Source organism: Spermophilus citellus (assembly GCF_964194105.1).
Source record: "Spermophilus citellus genome assembly, chromosome: 15".
Taxonomy (NCBI): domain Eukaryota; kingdom Metazoa; phylum Chordata; class Mammalia; order Rodentia; family Sciuridae; genus Spermophilus; species Spermophilus citellus.
Window position 1 is genome coordinate 56,858,655 of NC_138195.1, and position 15,601 is coordinate 56,874,255.

The following is a 15,601-nucleotide window of genomic DNA, read 5'->3' on the forward strand; positions in this document are numbered from 1 at the left end:
TTTACAGCTGGATGCATACTCAGAGACATTCAATGACAAGTTCAAGGTCACACTGCTGATAAATGAAAGAGTAAGGATTCAAACCCAGGTTATTTGGCCATCCCTGAGGCATTGCAAAGGGTTTTATGGTCCTTATCCCAGCTTCATCTGAGGAATGAGCAGGAAGACATGCATATGATTATTCCAGATACTAAAAGTTAATGTTCAACCCTAGGAAGTGGCTCTCCCCTTATAGCAGGAGTTTCCTGCTCTGACCACTGAAACCAGATCAGGGAGCTCAGGGGGCTAGGCATTTACAGCTGTTTGTGTTACAGGTCACTAAATGCTCCTGACTTCTCAAAAAGCTGATAGTTTTCCTCTTGGGAGGAGCTGATTGTACTCTTCAGGACTTTCAGCGCTGCTGGTGCCCTGCTGGTGCCCTGCCCATTGGGAAACGCCTCTCCCTGTCACTCTCTATAAATGCCGTAGTGGCCCTGAGGGAAGTCTTCTGCAGCACAGCTCCGGCTGAAGACTTGAGACTCCAGTCACCTCACCATGAGGCTTCTAATACTTTCCAGCCTGTTCTGTATCCTGCTTCTCTGTTTCTCCATCTTCTCCTCAGAAGGTAGGGCTGCCCCCCTGGGGTGCTAGTACCTGAGCTACTACCTGTATTCTAGTTTCTAGGAAGTTTCCAAACAGGAACTGTTGGAGATCAGGCTTTGGCAGGCAGTCCTGCACAAGACAGGCTCTTGCTCCTGAATCCATGCAGTGCCTCTATCCACAGTTAGCACCAAACAGGTGGCTTTGGGGCTTCAGGACCTACAATCTTCATCAATAGCTCCAACTCCCCCAAAAGAGACAGCCTAGGTGAAGCATCGCGCTTACATGCAAGCCAAAGACCTCTCAGCTAGATTGCTGCACGTGAGTCCAACCTGTCTAGAAAATCTGGAGCCACTCTGTTGGATCTGTAGCATGGCTGGGACAGAGTAAATTACTGTTGAATGAATAATTAATTAGTTGACTATCTGAATTTGAACATCCCAAACATCTTGCACAGGCAGATGGGATGAGGGTATGTATGAAATGGGGATAGATATGGGGTACATTTATACATGTTCAGAAGTGGGGAGCATGGTCTTTCCACCCTTGTGGATGTGACTATTTAGCTCCCCTGCCTTTCTTCATTTAGATAGCTGAATATTTGGGGCTTTTTCTCTTTCCTAATACTCTAGAAACTACCAACTTTTTTTGTCTCAATGGTTATGGTTATTTCAACATTTATTAGAGCCAGGGATGTAGAAATATATAAAGGAGAGAAAAACACCCATGATTTCATGATTCAAGAATAACCATGTTCTGGCCACAAATGGTGGTGCACACATATAATCCCTGCAGATTGGGAGGCTGAGGCAGGAGGATTGAGAATTCAAAGCTAGCCTCAGCAACTTAGTGAAGCACTAAGCAACTCAGTGAGACCCTGTCTCTAAATAAAATACAAAATAGGAGGCTGGGGATGTGGCTCAGTGGTCGAGTGCCCCTGAATTCAATCCCCTGTATCAAAAAAAAAAAAAACAAAAGGTATAACCATTTCAATATTCTGTTTATTTCTTTTCAGTCTTATGTGCATTATTTAAAAAAATTGCTAATGTCTCTATATGGTCAATATTTTGTCTTATTGTATTATAAAACCTCACTGTTTATTAAGACTATATGTGATGTTACCTCACTGGGAAAAAGCTTAAACCTTTAAAATACAAAACTAAGAAATGTATGAATGAGCAAACATGAAAACTGTGGCTGAACCACAGTGGAGAAATAACAGAAAACATAGCTGATGGCATTTGTTATAAATGATGGCCTTCAAGCCTTCAACTTAAAATCCTATTTCTGACATAAGCAGAAATATATTTTTGGATATCTTAGAGGTCACCAATGCTACTCTAATGGCAACTCAATAAGGATGAATATATTTCTCCATAAAGCTTCCTATTATTCCATTTAGGACTATCTATGTCAGATCCCAAAATTGACATTATTTTCAATATATAATATAATATATAATATAATATTCTCATGTATAATTTGCCATCAAGTGAGTGAGATAGCACAAATTTATGTGCTCAGACATTTAGATGGTTCAAAATGTTGCACTGTAGTAAGTATATGTAAAAGAAAAAAAAATGTGTACATAAAATATTTCCTATACTTAGGATTCTTAGGCTAGATTGCCAGGGGAGACTGTGTGGAAGGGCATGGACATTTCTGGGCCACAGAATGGTTCTTCGGACAGGAAAATGAGGAGGACGTATTCTGAGGGCATAGTCATCTTCCAACATTGACTTTATTATTTCTGAAAACTAAAATACAACAAAGTGCACCCTTTCCCTCACATAGCCTGGCTCATCCTGGGTTTCCTGAACCTGGGTCTCCCTGCACAGAACCACCCCAGGGTACCCCCAAGTGCACTAAAGGAGTGTCTGTGCTTTTTTGTATCCACCCTCAGGGAAAAGGCATCCTGCCAAGTCCTGGAAACTCTGCTGCCACAGAGCTCCTGCTCTCAACCTGACAACCCAGAAAGGTAAGTGCTCACACCTGCTCCATCTGGGGATAGGGAATAGCTCCAGTGGGTCACGGAACAGGCCAGACACGTTGATCAGCCCCCACCTGAGCCTGGTGTGAGGCCCTGGTACAGAGGGGGCCACCAACAGGTATGATCTTGGCCTCCTAGAGCTTAGAGGGAACAAATTAACCATTTCAAACTGAACACATTCTATCAAGGAAAAGCAAGACACAATTAAGAAATGGCATGGGGGTGTACCTGTCCCTTGGATGGGAGGTGTCAGAGGAAGTGAGATTTATGAGACCCCATGAAAGGCCAGGAACCCTGCCTCAGACCATGGAGGTTGATGGTTCAGAAAGAGGCAGCAGGCATTGAAGGCCTGGAGTGGGCTAGAAGAAGACATAGAACACAAAAAGGAGCTGGGAGGTGGGGGGGAAAGGTGCTTATGGAATCTACACACCAAGAGTGCCTGACTGCAGCAATGTGGACCTGACGCACAGGCCAGCAGTGCAAGCCACCTGCGGGTGGATGGGGCATGCAGGTGCCAGGAGCTTCAGCCTGGAGGGGCACATTGCAGCCCCCAAAGATGCAGACTGCCAATATCCAGGCTCCATTCCTAGGCACCCAGATGGAGGCACCCAAATGGGCTCCGTGCTCAGGGTGAGGCCTGGAAGAGCAGATCTACCCCCATTCTAGGGCCCATGTTTTGACTCAATACCCTCCCCATAGAGTCCAAGGAGGCCCCAGCCCTTTTTGATTCTCTGAGGCTATAGTCCCTAAAGCCCATGACTAACACTAGAGCCTCATGCCTGTCTTAGCAACCAAGAGTCCCACCCACCCAAAGGGAAGCTCAGATATGGATAGGAGTGTGTGTGTGTGTGTGGGGGGGGTATGAGACAGGACAGCTCCAACCTCAGGCTACTTCTCTCCAGATGCTGACAACCTCTTCTTTCCAGCTGGCATCACACCCATCTGGGGCTGGGTAAAAATAATCAGTTCTCACACGCACACCTCGCACATTGCAAAACCGCAAAGAGAATGTGAGGCATCTGCCCAGGCAAGGTGAAGGGTGAGCACAGGCTCACTGTAACTCTGCTCCCCCAGGCCTGCTGGGGAGGAACACTTCTGTGAGTTGCAAACCTAGGCCCCTCTCACACCTCCCCAGCATGGGATGCTCAGAAGCTGTCAAGAATAGACCGTTGAGGGGTGGTGTTGTGCCCACTCACACACACACTTACACACTACACGTACAGAGGCACACAGACACATATACAAAAACACAGACATACATATTACACACACATATATGCACATTACATACACATGTACATGTGCCACACATTACACACCCAGATACACACAAACTCATACACACACACACACACACATATACATATACAAGTATACACAGTTCATAGGAAACATGGCCAGATTCACCCTTTGTGCACAGTACAAAAGTAGTCTCTTTGTTAATCATAGAACACTTTGGAAAAATAACCTAGGGCTGTGACTTTTAAGTTGAGACTGAATTTCTTCAGGTATATATTTAATTTCCACTGTAGAAACATATAAACAACTTTTAAACATATTTAAACATATTTCCAGGTCCTTACCATGTGATCGCATTTAAATCCTTGCTACCATCCTAGGGAGGTCTTGTCACCATTGTATAGATTGGAAAACTGTGAGGCCCAGTAGGAAACTGGGCAGAGCCAAAAGCCAGGCTCTGTGCACCTCTTTCCACTACAGTTACCTGTCTCTTCCTGGGAGGGAAAGTCTCCTGTAGCATGGGTTGGACGACACGGCACGCCAAGCTGGACCGCAGACTTCTTAGATGAAAAGTGCCATCCCGGTTGGGATCTCAGCTCCCCACCCACTAGATCCATGTCCTTGAGCAGGTCCCCAGCCTTGCTAAGCCTCAGTCACCTTCCCTGTGAAAAGGTATGATAAGTGAATCTGCATGGGGCTGCAGTGAGGAGTCAGTGGGGCACGTGGCATCAAGCCTGACTCCCCCCCAACCCCCACTGTTACCATGGAGTTAGGCTGGACCCTGCCTGCTTCCACTGGGGCAGGAGAGCGATGATTCCCATGCCAAACACCAAAGCTCACGCATTCTTGCCCAGGCTTGAGGGTTCCACCCATTATCTTCCGGGACCAACACTGGGATTGAGAGTAAATGAGGGAGAAAAATGAATCAGGGTGTTGTGTAACTGAGAGCAGGATTTTGGGGTGTGTCAGGTTCCTGGAATCTGGCCTCATGGAATCCAGCACATGGACATATGAAAGCGCCTGTGCCTCCATCTGCAGTCAAGAAATTAATACAGGGCTGCCAGCACCAGCTGTGACCCACACCTGGATGGCAGCTGCTCCTCATTCTAAAGCCTTCTCTGGGCACTACTTTATATCTAAGTGCTACATGAAACTCACAGCAGTGACGAGATATGGAAGGCCCAGGACTCTGGGTTAAGGCAAAAACCATCTCCAAAAATGAATGTGAAAAAAATGGTGGATTTGATGAATTGACTACATTTACCAATTTCCCGATAAATAGTCTTTCTTAAAGATTTACAAAGTTAGAGCAATCTATATAGCAGCATTGTCATAATATTTTTTAAAACGAAACATTCAATATACTAACTCTGTTGGCTTGAAGGGGCATCAGGCACTGGCCCTGAGATGGAAAGCTGTTCTGGTTTAAACTAGGGTCAACTGATGGCTGCTTAGGACCTGGGGGGCCCTGTGGCAAGACTTGAGAGATTTCCCAGATACTGGGAGTCCCATGCTCCTCTCTGCTTCAAAGTTCAGCAAAATGATTCAACCCACAGTGGAAGACTCATGGTGGATGGGGTATAGAGAGATTCCTCTCCTACCATGCAGTTGTCTCTGTCTTTAGGAAGGACCTCAGACAGGAGGGACAAAGATTGCCCACTGAGAAACACATGTGGTGGCTTCAGGGTTTCAGCAACAGTGCCAGAATAGACATGAGGACCTAGAAGTAGAGACCTTGGAGGAGGTGGACAGAGCCCTCAGCCCCAGAGACCCACTAGAGGGACTGCAAATCTGTGGTCTTGCTTCCTGTAATGATGTCCATTAACGGTAACTGCCTTAAAAACACCCCCAACTTGAGTGACCCAAAGCAGTAAGTTGTTGTTATTTTCCATGCGACTGCAGGTCAGCTAAGCATTCCTTCTAGTCTCAGCTGGTCTTGTTCATTCTTCTAAGGTTTAGAGAGGCAGCTTTGTGGATGTTGGCTGGACTCCTTCATGTGTTTGTGAGGTGAATAGCTGTTAGTTTAGGAGAGTCTTGTTGTAACAACTGGATTTGCTTCCATATGGTCTTTCTTCATTCAGACTAGCCCAGACTGTTCACAAGAAGGCTACAGGGATCCACCATTTGGGAATGGGAACATGGAGGCTTCCTCAAGTGGAGGCTCAGAAATCACCCGCCTTCGTGTCCACCCCGTGCTATTGGCCAAAACAAGTCACAAGACCAGCCCAGATCTTAGGAACAGGGAAATAGATCCTATACCTTGATGGGAGAAGTTGCAAGAGAAGGGCGGAGAATGACCACCTATTCCCAATCAATCAATTGTGATGTTTATTGTAGAACCCAACAACGACACTTGGGATCTACAGGTGGGGACAGAGCACAGAGAGGGGGGCAGTGGTCAGGACATCATGGGCCATCAGAAATGCTGGTGGAAATACTCATGACAATGAGTGTCAATGGAAAAGAGTAAGTTATGTATGTTCATGATTATCACCACAGAAAGGTGAAAGTAATTTCAAGTAGGAAGTAAAAAAATGGAAAGAAAATCACACCAACGTTAGCACTTACTTATGATTAATACATGAGGTTGTGGATGAATTATGAGAATTAAACTTAATTTTACATAGCAAGTGCTTATATAGCAGTTACTAGTTGTCATATTTACATCTGCTAACACATCTAATCCTCACAATAATCCTAAAAGTCAGATGCTTTTACTATCCTTGTTTTCACCCATGAGGGATCAAAACCCAGATAAGTTATGTAACTTACTAAAGGTTTCACATCTAGTAAGTAAATGGTACAGCTGGGCTTTGAGTCCAAATAATTTAGCTCCAGATTCTGTTATTAACTTTCATACGACAGTGCATGTAATAGTAATCTGGAATCAAGAGAGAAAGAAGAATCTCATTACCATAACTTAAGAACATTTCTCATTCATGTTTTCTTTGTTATTATTATGCAAAAAAGATTTGCCTGGTTTTGTTTTTATTGTACTTCACTTTAAAAATCTTTAATATTAACCATAATAAGCATTTTTCTTTATGTTGCTACACATTTTTTATAACCTCGGGGTTTCTATCATCATGAGGTATCATCACTAATTATCCATAAATATCACAGGATACACAATTAGCAGCATTTTTTTCTGCTATTAAAAATAATATGAAGAATAGTTTAATGCAAGCAGTATTTCCTTTCTTGTGGATTGTCCTCCTGTAAATGAGACTGGTTTGCCAAATGATGCAGATGCAGCTCTGGAACCCATGTGGCCTAGCACTTGCTGCCTGGGAGGAGACAGTCTGGGGGGTCCAAGGGCTGCACATCCATGTGGCAAGCCCTCAGGCCACAGCCTTCACAAACAGGCCTCCTGGACCCAAGTCAACTCAAGTGTGCTCTGCCTGGGATAAGTCACCTTGTCTCCACCTTCTGCCAGTAAATCAGAGTTCCCCAGACTCCCCCAACATGACCGAAACCATCTGGGGTAGTCATGTTTGCCATGAAGGGCCCTTTCTGGGCCTCCCGCGAGGAGGGGAAGGTCTGATTCTTTGCTTTGATTTTTTTAAAAAAAGTTTTGTACTTGAGAATGAGTCTTAATTATGTTTTTCTCTTTCTTTCTCTCCCTGCCCTACCTTTGCTCCCCACTATCTGTCTTCCTGTCCTCATGCCTCTACCCATTGATTCTCCCCAGGAAACCGCATGAGGCTCTGCAGAGTGTGCAAGCTCAAGCCAATGTCACAGTCTTGGGTGGTGCCTGGGGCTCTCCCGCAGGTGTAGTGCTCCCAGAGCCAGGCTCCATACAGCTGAGATTCTTGTTCTCAGCACCAGAAACACCAGAACCCTTGGTTTGCCCCTCTTAGCAAGTGAGCAGTGATGTTGGAGAATGTAATCTAAGGCATCAAGGGCCCTGGGGAAGGTTCTGGAACTCCAGGTCCTGGTCCCAATCCTGCCACAGTCTGCAGAGCTATTGTGAGCCAGGCCCAACCCCCATGACTTCAACCCCAGGAGGTCCCTTTAGTGCAGATAGTTGAGGATTTCACCATGACCTGTGGCACCTAGGGTTCCAGAAGCTTCTAAGTCTACTAGAATTCAGCATAATAAGACCGAAGGGTGGTCAATGAGGACTGCAGAGACTCAGTCATCCTCAAATATACCCCAATCCTGGCATTTAGCCACCAGCATCCAGTGACCCCTGAAGGAACCACTCGCTAACTTTCAGACATGATTCTACTGGAAAGAAGACCCAAACTGATAACAAATAAACAAACAGCTAAAATCCATGACGCGTCTTTGTTTTTTTTTAGAAAGTTGGTGATAGGGCCTGAGACACATCATTCCACTAAAACAAAACCGTCCTAAAGAACATGCAGGCCACCTCTCTATCACAGAACAACTTAGGTTGTGGGCAATAGGGACAGTAACCAGGTTCAACACCCCAAGATGCAAAGCCCAGCCCTGCCCAGGATTTTTCATGCAACTTGAGCATTACAGTCTCTTTTTTTTTTTTTTTTTTTTTTTTTTTTTTTGTATAAATGGAGATCACAGGATCTTCTCAGAGGGCAAGCACACAGGAGTAATGTCGCTGCCTTCCCTGCTACAGTGATCACAAGGCTCAGAGCCATGGCTCACAGGGGACAGATGGCTCAGGTTTAAGAGGCTTATTTCTCAGTAAAGCTCCCTTCTAATCAGATTCTCCCAGCAAGGTGAGAAGCCCCATCCCCGCATCACCCACAGGCACGGAGGACACGACCAGCCCACCTGATGTGAGGGTGATGGGCACAGGTCCCAGGTGCAGAATGTGGGGATAGCGGTCCCCGAGCACATTACAAGTCTTTATCTTGTTAAGGCCAGGATTTTCCCATCCCTTTCATAGATGCTTCTGGGCTCACTCACTCACACATTCAGCACCCCACTTCTGGGGTTGGCAGTGACTCGGTGCTGGGTTCTCAAGCTCAGAGATAAAGAGGGTCCTTTAACATCAGATAGGCAATCACCACTCCACAAAACTGTGAGCACCAGTGGAAAAATTGCAGGCTGGGTGCAAGAGGGGAGCGAAAAGATGGGAAGCTGACACATGAATTGAGTTAGTGGGACGGAGAATCCAGCTAGACGAAGAAGCATGCATGTATGAGGTCTGTGTTGGGGGATGAGGAAGATGTGATGTGTGTTTACTGGGAGGGTATGTGTGCATGTGATACGGTGCATGCACTCTGTGTGGTGTGTTGTGTGGTGTAGATGTATGGTCTACACGTTTGTTGTGTAATGTATGTGGTGGGTATATAATGCATGGTGTGGTGTTTGTGTGTGTGGAGTGAAGAGTGTGTGTGTGTGTGTGTGTGTGTGTGTGTGTGTGTGTGTGTGTGTACTTGTGGCCTATGGGTTGGGTAGGAGCACACCAAGGGCTGGGCAGAAAGACTTGAGCGTTGGAGCAGAATTCAGCAACTGGACAACAATAGGGGGCTGAAGGGGAAGTGGAGGATCCAGCCTGGGACATGTAGAATGACAGGCCATCGGGGACCTGGGGTTTTCTCTCGAGAACAACAAAGAACTAGAAAAGTGTGTGAGCAGGAGAGAACACAGGTAAAGGAGATTGAATGAATTGGAGAGGATAAGGCACGGGGGGAAGGCGAGGGTGTCTCTGAACATGGTGGGGTGGCCTTGGTGATGCATTAGCTGGGTGGCTGTGGGGATGAGTCAGACCCTCACCAGGCACTCCCTCCTTGGTAAGGCAGCTGCCCCACCTACCAGCAGTGGGAGCTGGTGGTCCCTGTACCCTTGTCCTTCCTTCTTCTCTTCTCTCCATGCCCACCCCTCCCTCCAGAAAAGAGGTAAAGAAAACACACACACACACACACACACACACACACACACACACATACACATGACTTAACGAATGTGCTTGAGTCAACTAAGAGAACCAACCCAGATGCCCTTCAATAGATGAATGGATTTTAAAAATATGGCATTTATACACCATGGAGTATTATGCAGCACTAAAAAATGACAAAATCATGGAATTTGCAGGGAAATGGATGGCACTAGAGCAGATTATGCTTAGTGAAGCTAGCCAATCCCTAAAAAACAAATACCAAATCTCTTCTTTGATATAATGAGAGCAACTAAGAACAGAGCAGGGAGGAAGAGCAGGAAGAAAAGATTAACATTAAACAGAGACATGAGGTGGGAGGGAAAGGGAGAAAAAAGGGAAACTGCATGGAAATGGAGGGAGACCCTCATTGCTATAAAAAATTACATATAAGAGGTTGTGAGGGGAATGGGATAATAAACAAGGAGGGAAATGAATTACAGTAGATGGGGTAGAGAGAGAAGATGGGAGGGGAGGGGAGGGGGGATAGTAGAGGATAGGAAAGGTAGCAGAATACAACAGTCACTAATAGGGCATTATGTAAAAATGTGGATGTGTAACCGATGCGATTCTGCAATCTGTATTTGGGGTAAAAATGGGAGTTCATAACCCACTTGAATCTAATGTATGAAAGATGATATGTCATGAGCTTTGTAATGTTTTGAACAACCAATAAAAAAAAGTTAAAAAAAAAGAAAGTTTGCTCCACCTGGAGCTCCCTGCTATGATGTTCTGCATCACCAAAAAAAAAAAAAAAAAAAAAAAATGACTCAAAAGTGAGCCTCTCCCAGAAACAGGCAGAGTGAGGAAACACCAGTCCTGGAGCGTCAGCCTCTTTGGTAATTTTGTGTGTGGGTATTTGTTAATGCACACAAGTAAAAAGAAGACACAGCCTGGCCCTTGGGGGAAGAGGACACTTTCTCTTGAGGACAAGAACTGCCATGCCATGGCTCAGGGATGCTCACAGAGAAAGGGCACAAGGAAGAGGCCAGCTCCCAGGGACAGCTGACTTTCAGAGCAGCTGTGGGGAAAAGGGAACTCTCATACGTGGTTGGAAGGACTGAAAACTGGCAAATTGGTGCAACCCCCCCCCGGAAAGCAGTATAGAGATTCCTCAGAAAATTAGGAATAAAACCACCATTTGACCCAGTTTTCGCACTCCTCAGCATATATCCAAATGATTTACAGTCAACATACTACAGTGACGCAGTCACATCAGTGTTTATAGCTGCTCAGTTCCCAATAGCTAAGTTATGGGACCAACCTAGGTGCCCTTCAACAGATGAACAGATAAAGAAATGTTTGTTTATATACACAATGGAATATTACTCAGCCATAAAGAAGAATGACTTTATGACATTTACAAGTAAATGGATGAATCTGGACACATAGTGTCCATCACTTCATGCTAAGTGAAATAAGCCAGTCCCCAAAAACCAAAGGTCAACTATTTTTGCTGATATGTGGAAACTAAACTACAATAAAATAGGGAAGGTGAAGAAGGAAAGTTTAGTATATTAGACAAAGGGGAATAAAAGAAAGGGAGGGGATAGGAATAGGAAAGATAGTAGAATAAATTTAACATAATTTTCCTAGATACACGTGTGAAATTCTTAAGTGAATCCCACCATTGTGCCCACCCACAAGAATGGGGTCCTAACTAGAATAAGAATCATTCCATGCTTGTATAATTCTATCAAAATGGATTCTGCTGTCATGTATAACTAAGAAAAACCAAAAAATAAATAAAAGCAGTGACTTGAAGGGGAGCCGAGGACCCTATACTTGCCCCATGTCTCCCTGTCCCCTCTGTCCTTTGCCCGAGCAGTAGAAAAACTTAGTTCTCAAAAGATATATTGAGTATCCAGGGAAGTCTTGTGCATAAGACTCTTCAAACATGGGGAGGAATCCTACACATCTGTAAATGACTTTAAACCAGTAAAGCTGGAGTTCTTATGTTGTCCCGATGGACTCCTCGAGGAATCTAGACATGTTCACAGGATACAGTGGGTAAAAGTACACAGTCTCCATGGCAACAGAATGAGTCCATGGTCCTTTAAGTGGGAAAGGGGCATCTGGGGTAGTTGGTTGGTTTCCAAGATAGATTTGAGGTTCCAACGGTGCCTGTTTAAGCATCTACTGTGTGACATTGGGGGAGATCAGGAGGCTTCCAGAACCTCAGGTTTCCCACCTGTAAAGTGAGGCTAAGACTGCTCATCACAACTCCCAGCTCATTCTGGGCAAATGATCAGGTAAGCCGCCTCCCAGAGCCCTGTAGAGACCACGCTCCAGCTGGCTAACATTCACACAGTGACTCCACTTACTGGGAACACCTAGGATATGGGTAGGTCCAGCGGTCTAGTTGGGTCTCCCTGACAGTGGCGAAAACTTGCCAGTTTATTAGCAGCCTGGAAGTATGAAGACAGCTTAGAGGCAGCTAGCAGATACACCATCAACAGCTCCAACCCTGGAAATGGGCTTTTGGTGCACAACTGCCATGTAAATTCAATGAAACTGCACAAACCCTCAGATTTGCAAAGTGTTAACCAGAAAGATAGGAGGCATCAAGCTGTGAGATGTCCACACTGGGGAGTTCCTTTCCACATCAAAACACAACCTTTTTTTGCTTATTGCTTGTTCAGCTCAAAATTAAAATATTCCATGGATGTGAACAGTCATATGTGTGAGCCATAGTTTCTACCACTCCCTATTGTCTTGCACCCTGCCAGTTTCAAACATTTCCATTTCCTGCCTGGCTCAGAAGCATTACAACATATATCTCCTGGTTATTCTACTCTGACAATTTATGGAAGGATGGGAGAGCATGTCAAAGGCATGCAGAGGGTCAGTGGTTAACTAGAGCCAGGAACTAAAACTCCTGACATTCTTAGAAGGCTCTTCGTTCATTTATTTCCTCATTCATTAAAGAAGTGAATGATTACTCCTTAAGGACTGCTATGGCTTTGATAAGTGTTGTCCAAAGATCCATGTGTTAAAGGTGTGGTCCCCAGCCTGTGGCACTATTGGGAGGTGGTAGAGCTTTTAAGAGGTGTGGCCTAGTCTTTAGGTTATTGGAGGCATGATTTCAGAGGAGGACCCCAGTCCATTCTTTCTTCCTCTCTCTTTTACTTCCTATGCAGGAGTGGTGAGCCATTTTGTTCTACTACCAGCTTCTGTCATGATGTGCCTCCATAGACCCAGAGCAACAGGGCCAATGGATCATGGGCTAAAAGCTCTAAAACTGGGAGCCAAAACAAACCTTTACTGTTTATAAGTTGATTGCCTCCGATATTTGTTGCAGTAGTAGAAGGCTGACTCACACAAGAAGAACCCACTGTGTCCAGGGCCTCTGCCGAGAGTAAAGCAACCTATGAATTAAACACAACTTCTGTCTGAATGGTTCACAGCCCCCTGGAGGAGAAAACCAAGCAGATGATTACAATTCATTGTTCCAAGTGGTGACCAATTCTTCTTGGGGATGGGGGCATACTGGGGGAAGAAAACCCTCTGGAGAAACACATCTTCTTTGATGTGTTCCCTACCAGGCTCAGCCATGTAGCAGACTTAGCTAGCTAAGAAGACATCTACAGAATTAGGCAAAGTCTGTCTACCTGTGTGAATGTCATGTTCAAAGCACTACAACATTACAATCCAGAAGTCAGTCCATGAGCAAAATGATTACTGGGGCCACTAATCACTGAGTACCAGGAAACAGTGGCAGAGTACCTCAGTTAAGAGGATAGGCAGGGTCACAACAATGGGGAAGGGATCTCATCCTCATTCCAGAGGAAACTGAAACTGTCACCCTACATCTGGCCTAGGAACAAGAGGGACAGGCAGAGGCTGACAATCTGCCAGACGGTCTCCCAGACTACTGGGGCAGAGTCAGAGACACTGCAGCAAATGTTTACCTACCCTTGCCTCCTCCTCCATCTGTGTGGTTGAATAGCTACAGCAGGTGCTCACCATCTTCTCAGCACTAGGGGGAGCCTAGAGAGTACCTGGTCCAACTTCTACATGCAGATGTGCATGCAGATGCTGGGCTGAGTGTTCATACTTGGAGATAAGACAGGAACAAGTTTGTGATAAGACATGAACAAGTCTGCATGTGAATGGCATTATGTATGTTCATACAAATCGGTGTGAAAATGGTACTAGAACTCACATGTGTATGTTTGTGGACAGCTGTGAGTGTGTGTGCACACGTGGGCAACAGACTATGAGTTAGCACATTTAGGAAGATCAGATAAAAGCAAAGGTGTAAAAGTGCATTTATGCCTGGGTTGATGTGTTGGCAAACAGCTAGAACACGTGTGCATGCCCAGGCTGGCAGCTGACTCTGTAATTCTCACTTATCAATAACTGGACCAGTTGGCAAAGGAAGAGCTGTCAGAACCTGACCCAAAGATGACCTGATGGCACCACAGATAACATGTGGGAGGCCCAGGAGAGAGGGAGCTTCTCAGTTACCCTGCAGGGGTGGTAGGCAGGTAGAGGTAAGGGTGACTTGGGTACCTGGGGCTGCTCAGTGTCTGCAGGGTGAAGACCAAGTCTTATAATTCATGGCAGATGAGCCTTTCCCGCTACAGCAAACTGAGTCCTCCACATAGCTTCCAGCCCCACTCCAACCCCCACACTCTCCCAACCCCCACCCCCCCACCCCCGTGCACAATGTCAAGATCAAGATCCGTGACAAAAACTACCATGAAGCATTGCTGCTTTTCCATGTTTTTAGGTGCTCTGAGGACAGCGCCAGATCTAAGGTGGCCACCCCATCTCAGGTTTACCCCAGACTTTCCTGATTTTAGCATGGAAATTAGTGCATCCCTGGAAACGCTTCAGTTACAGGCAAACTGGGACAGCTAGTCACTCTAGAAGATCTGAGCTTATACAATTGAGACAGAGGCAATTTCTTCAAGGAAAAGACTATAAAGTACAAATATGGAAGGGATATGTGAGTGAGGGAGCTCAGAGTCTAAAGTTTCCTTAACTTCATGGCCATCTACATCAGCCATGGAAAGAGTTTCAACTTTGAAAGCAGTCCAACTGGATATAAATCCAACCTCTGCTCACTGGCTGTGTGGACCTATGCAAGTGATTTACTCTTTCTGAGCTTTAAGTTTTTCTTCTGTAAAGTAGGGACAATGATACCAGGAGGACTGTGTAGGTTAAATAAGGTAATAGGGGTGAGGATGAACACACACATATTTGCATACATACTCATACACACACAGTTGGCATGTGACCTATCTTCTCTATTCCTCTCTGGTATAAGTCTGTTAACTAAGTGAACTGAGGACAGAGAATCAAAGGTCCCAAAGAACCCTATAGTGAAGAGATAGTGGACAGGACACAAGGAGAGTGGGCTCTTCTTTGCGTATGACAAGATGGCTTCTGGAAACTTTGGTTCTGCCTCCAGCCAGCCTCTGTCTTCTCATCTCCATATAAGACTTGAGGAACACTGACCTTGGCCTTGTCCCAGCATTTTGTGATTGAAAGATGCAGAAAGGTCTCTACAATTTCTAGAGCAGCTTTTCAAAATGCCCAGCCTGAGAGGATCCAACAAGATGAATGAATTGGGCCTGAAAATTTGAATGTCCTAGAACCATTATTTCATCTTCTCCCTCCTTCTCTCTGAGTCCCGACCCTTGCTAATAGTTAATCAAGGTGGCCTGGCATAGGAGATGGGGGATGCTCTGCTCCCTTAAAGGCCCTTGGAGGTAGGGGGTCTCCTCTACCTGAAATCACACTGTCCGAAGGGCATCCTGGAATGTAACCTGGCTTGAAGTGGCTGCCCTGTGCCCTCCTTTCTAACTCAGAAATGACACAGCCATGAGAAGGGAGATAGGCTAAGTTTCCAAACACACTTCTGTGTCAGAGCAGGACAATGAGAGAGCTCAGGGAACTTTACTAGAAACTGGGGAAGT

General features: G+C 45.4%; 1 protein-coding gene across 1 annotated transcript; it reads left to right on the forward strand.

Annotated features, from left to right (window-relative positions):
• The first annotated feature begins 439 nt into the window (after positions 1-439).
• On the forward strand, positions 440-7,815 carry GPR15LG (G protein-coupled receptor 15 ligand). The gene is made up of 3 exons (XM_081268370.1): positions 440-604; positions 2,483-2,557; positions 7,500-7,815. The coding sequence occupies exons 1-3, from the start codon at positions 535-537 to the stop codon at positions 7,583-7,585; spliced, it is 231 nt and encodes a 76-aa protein (XP_081124496.1). The 5' UTR covers positions 440-534; the 3' UTR covers positions 7,586-7,815.
• Positions 7,816-15,601: the final 7,786 nt, after the last annotated feature.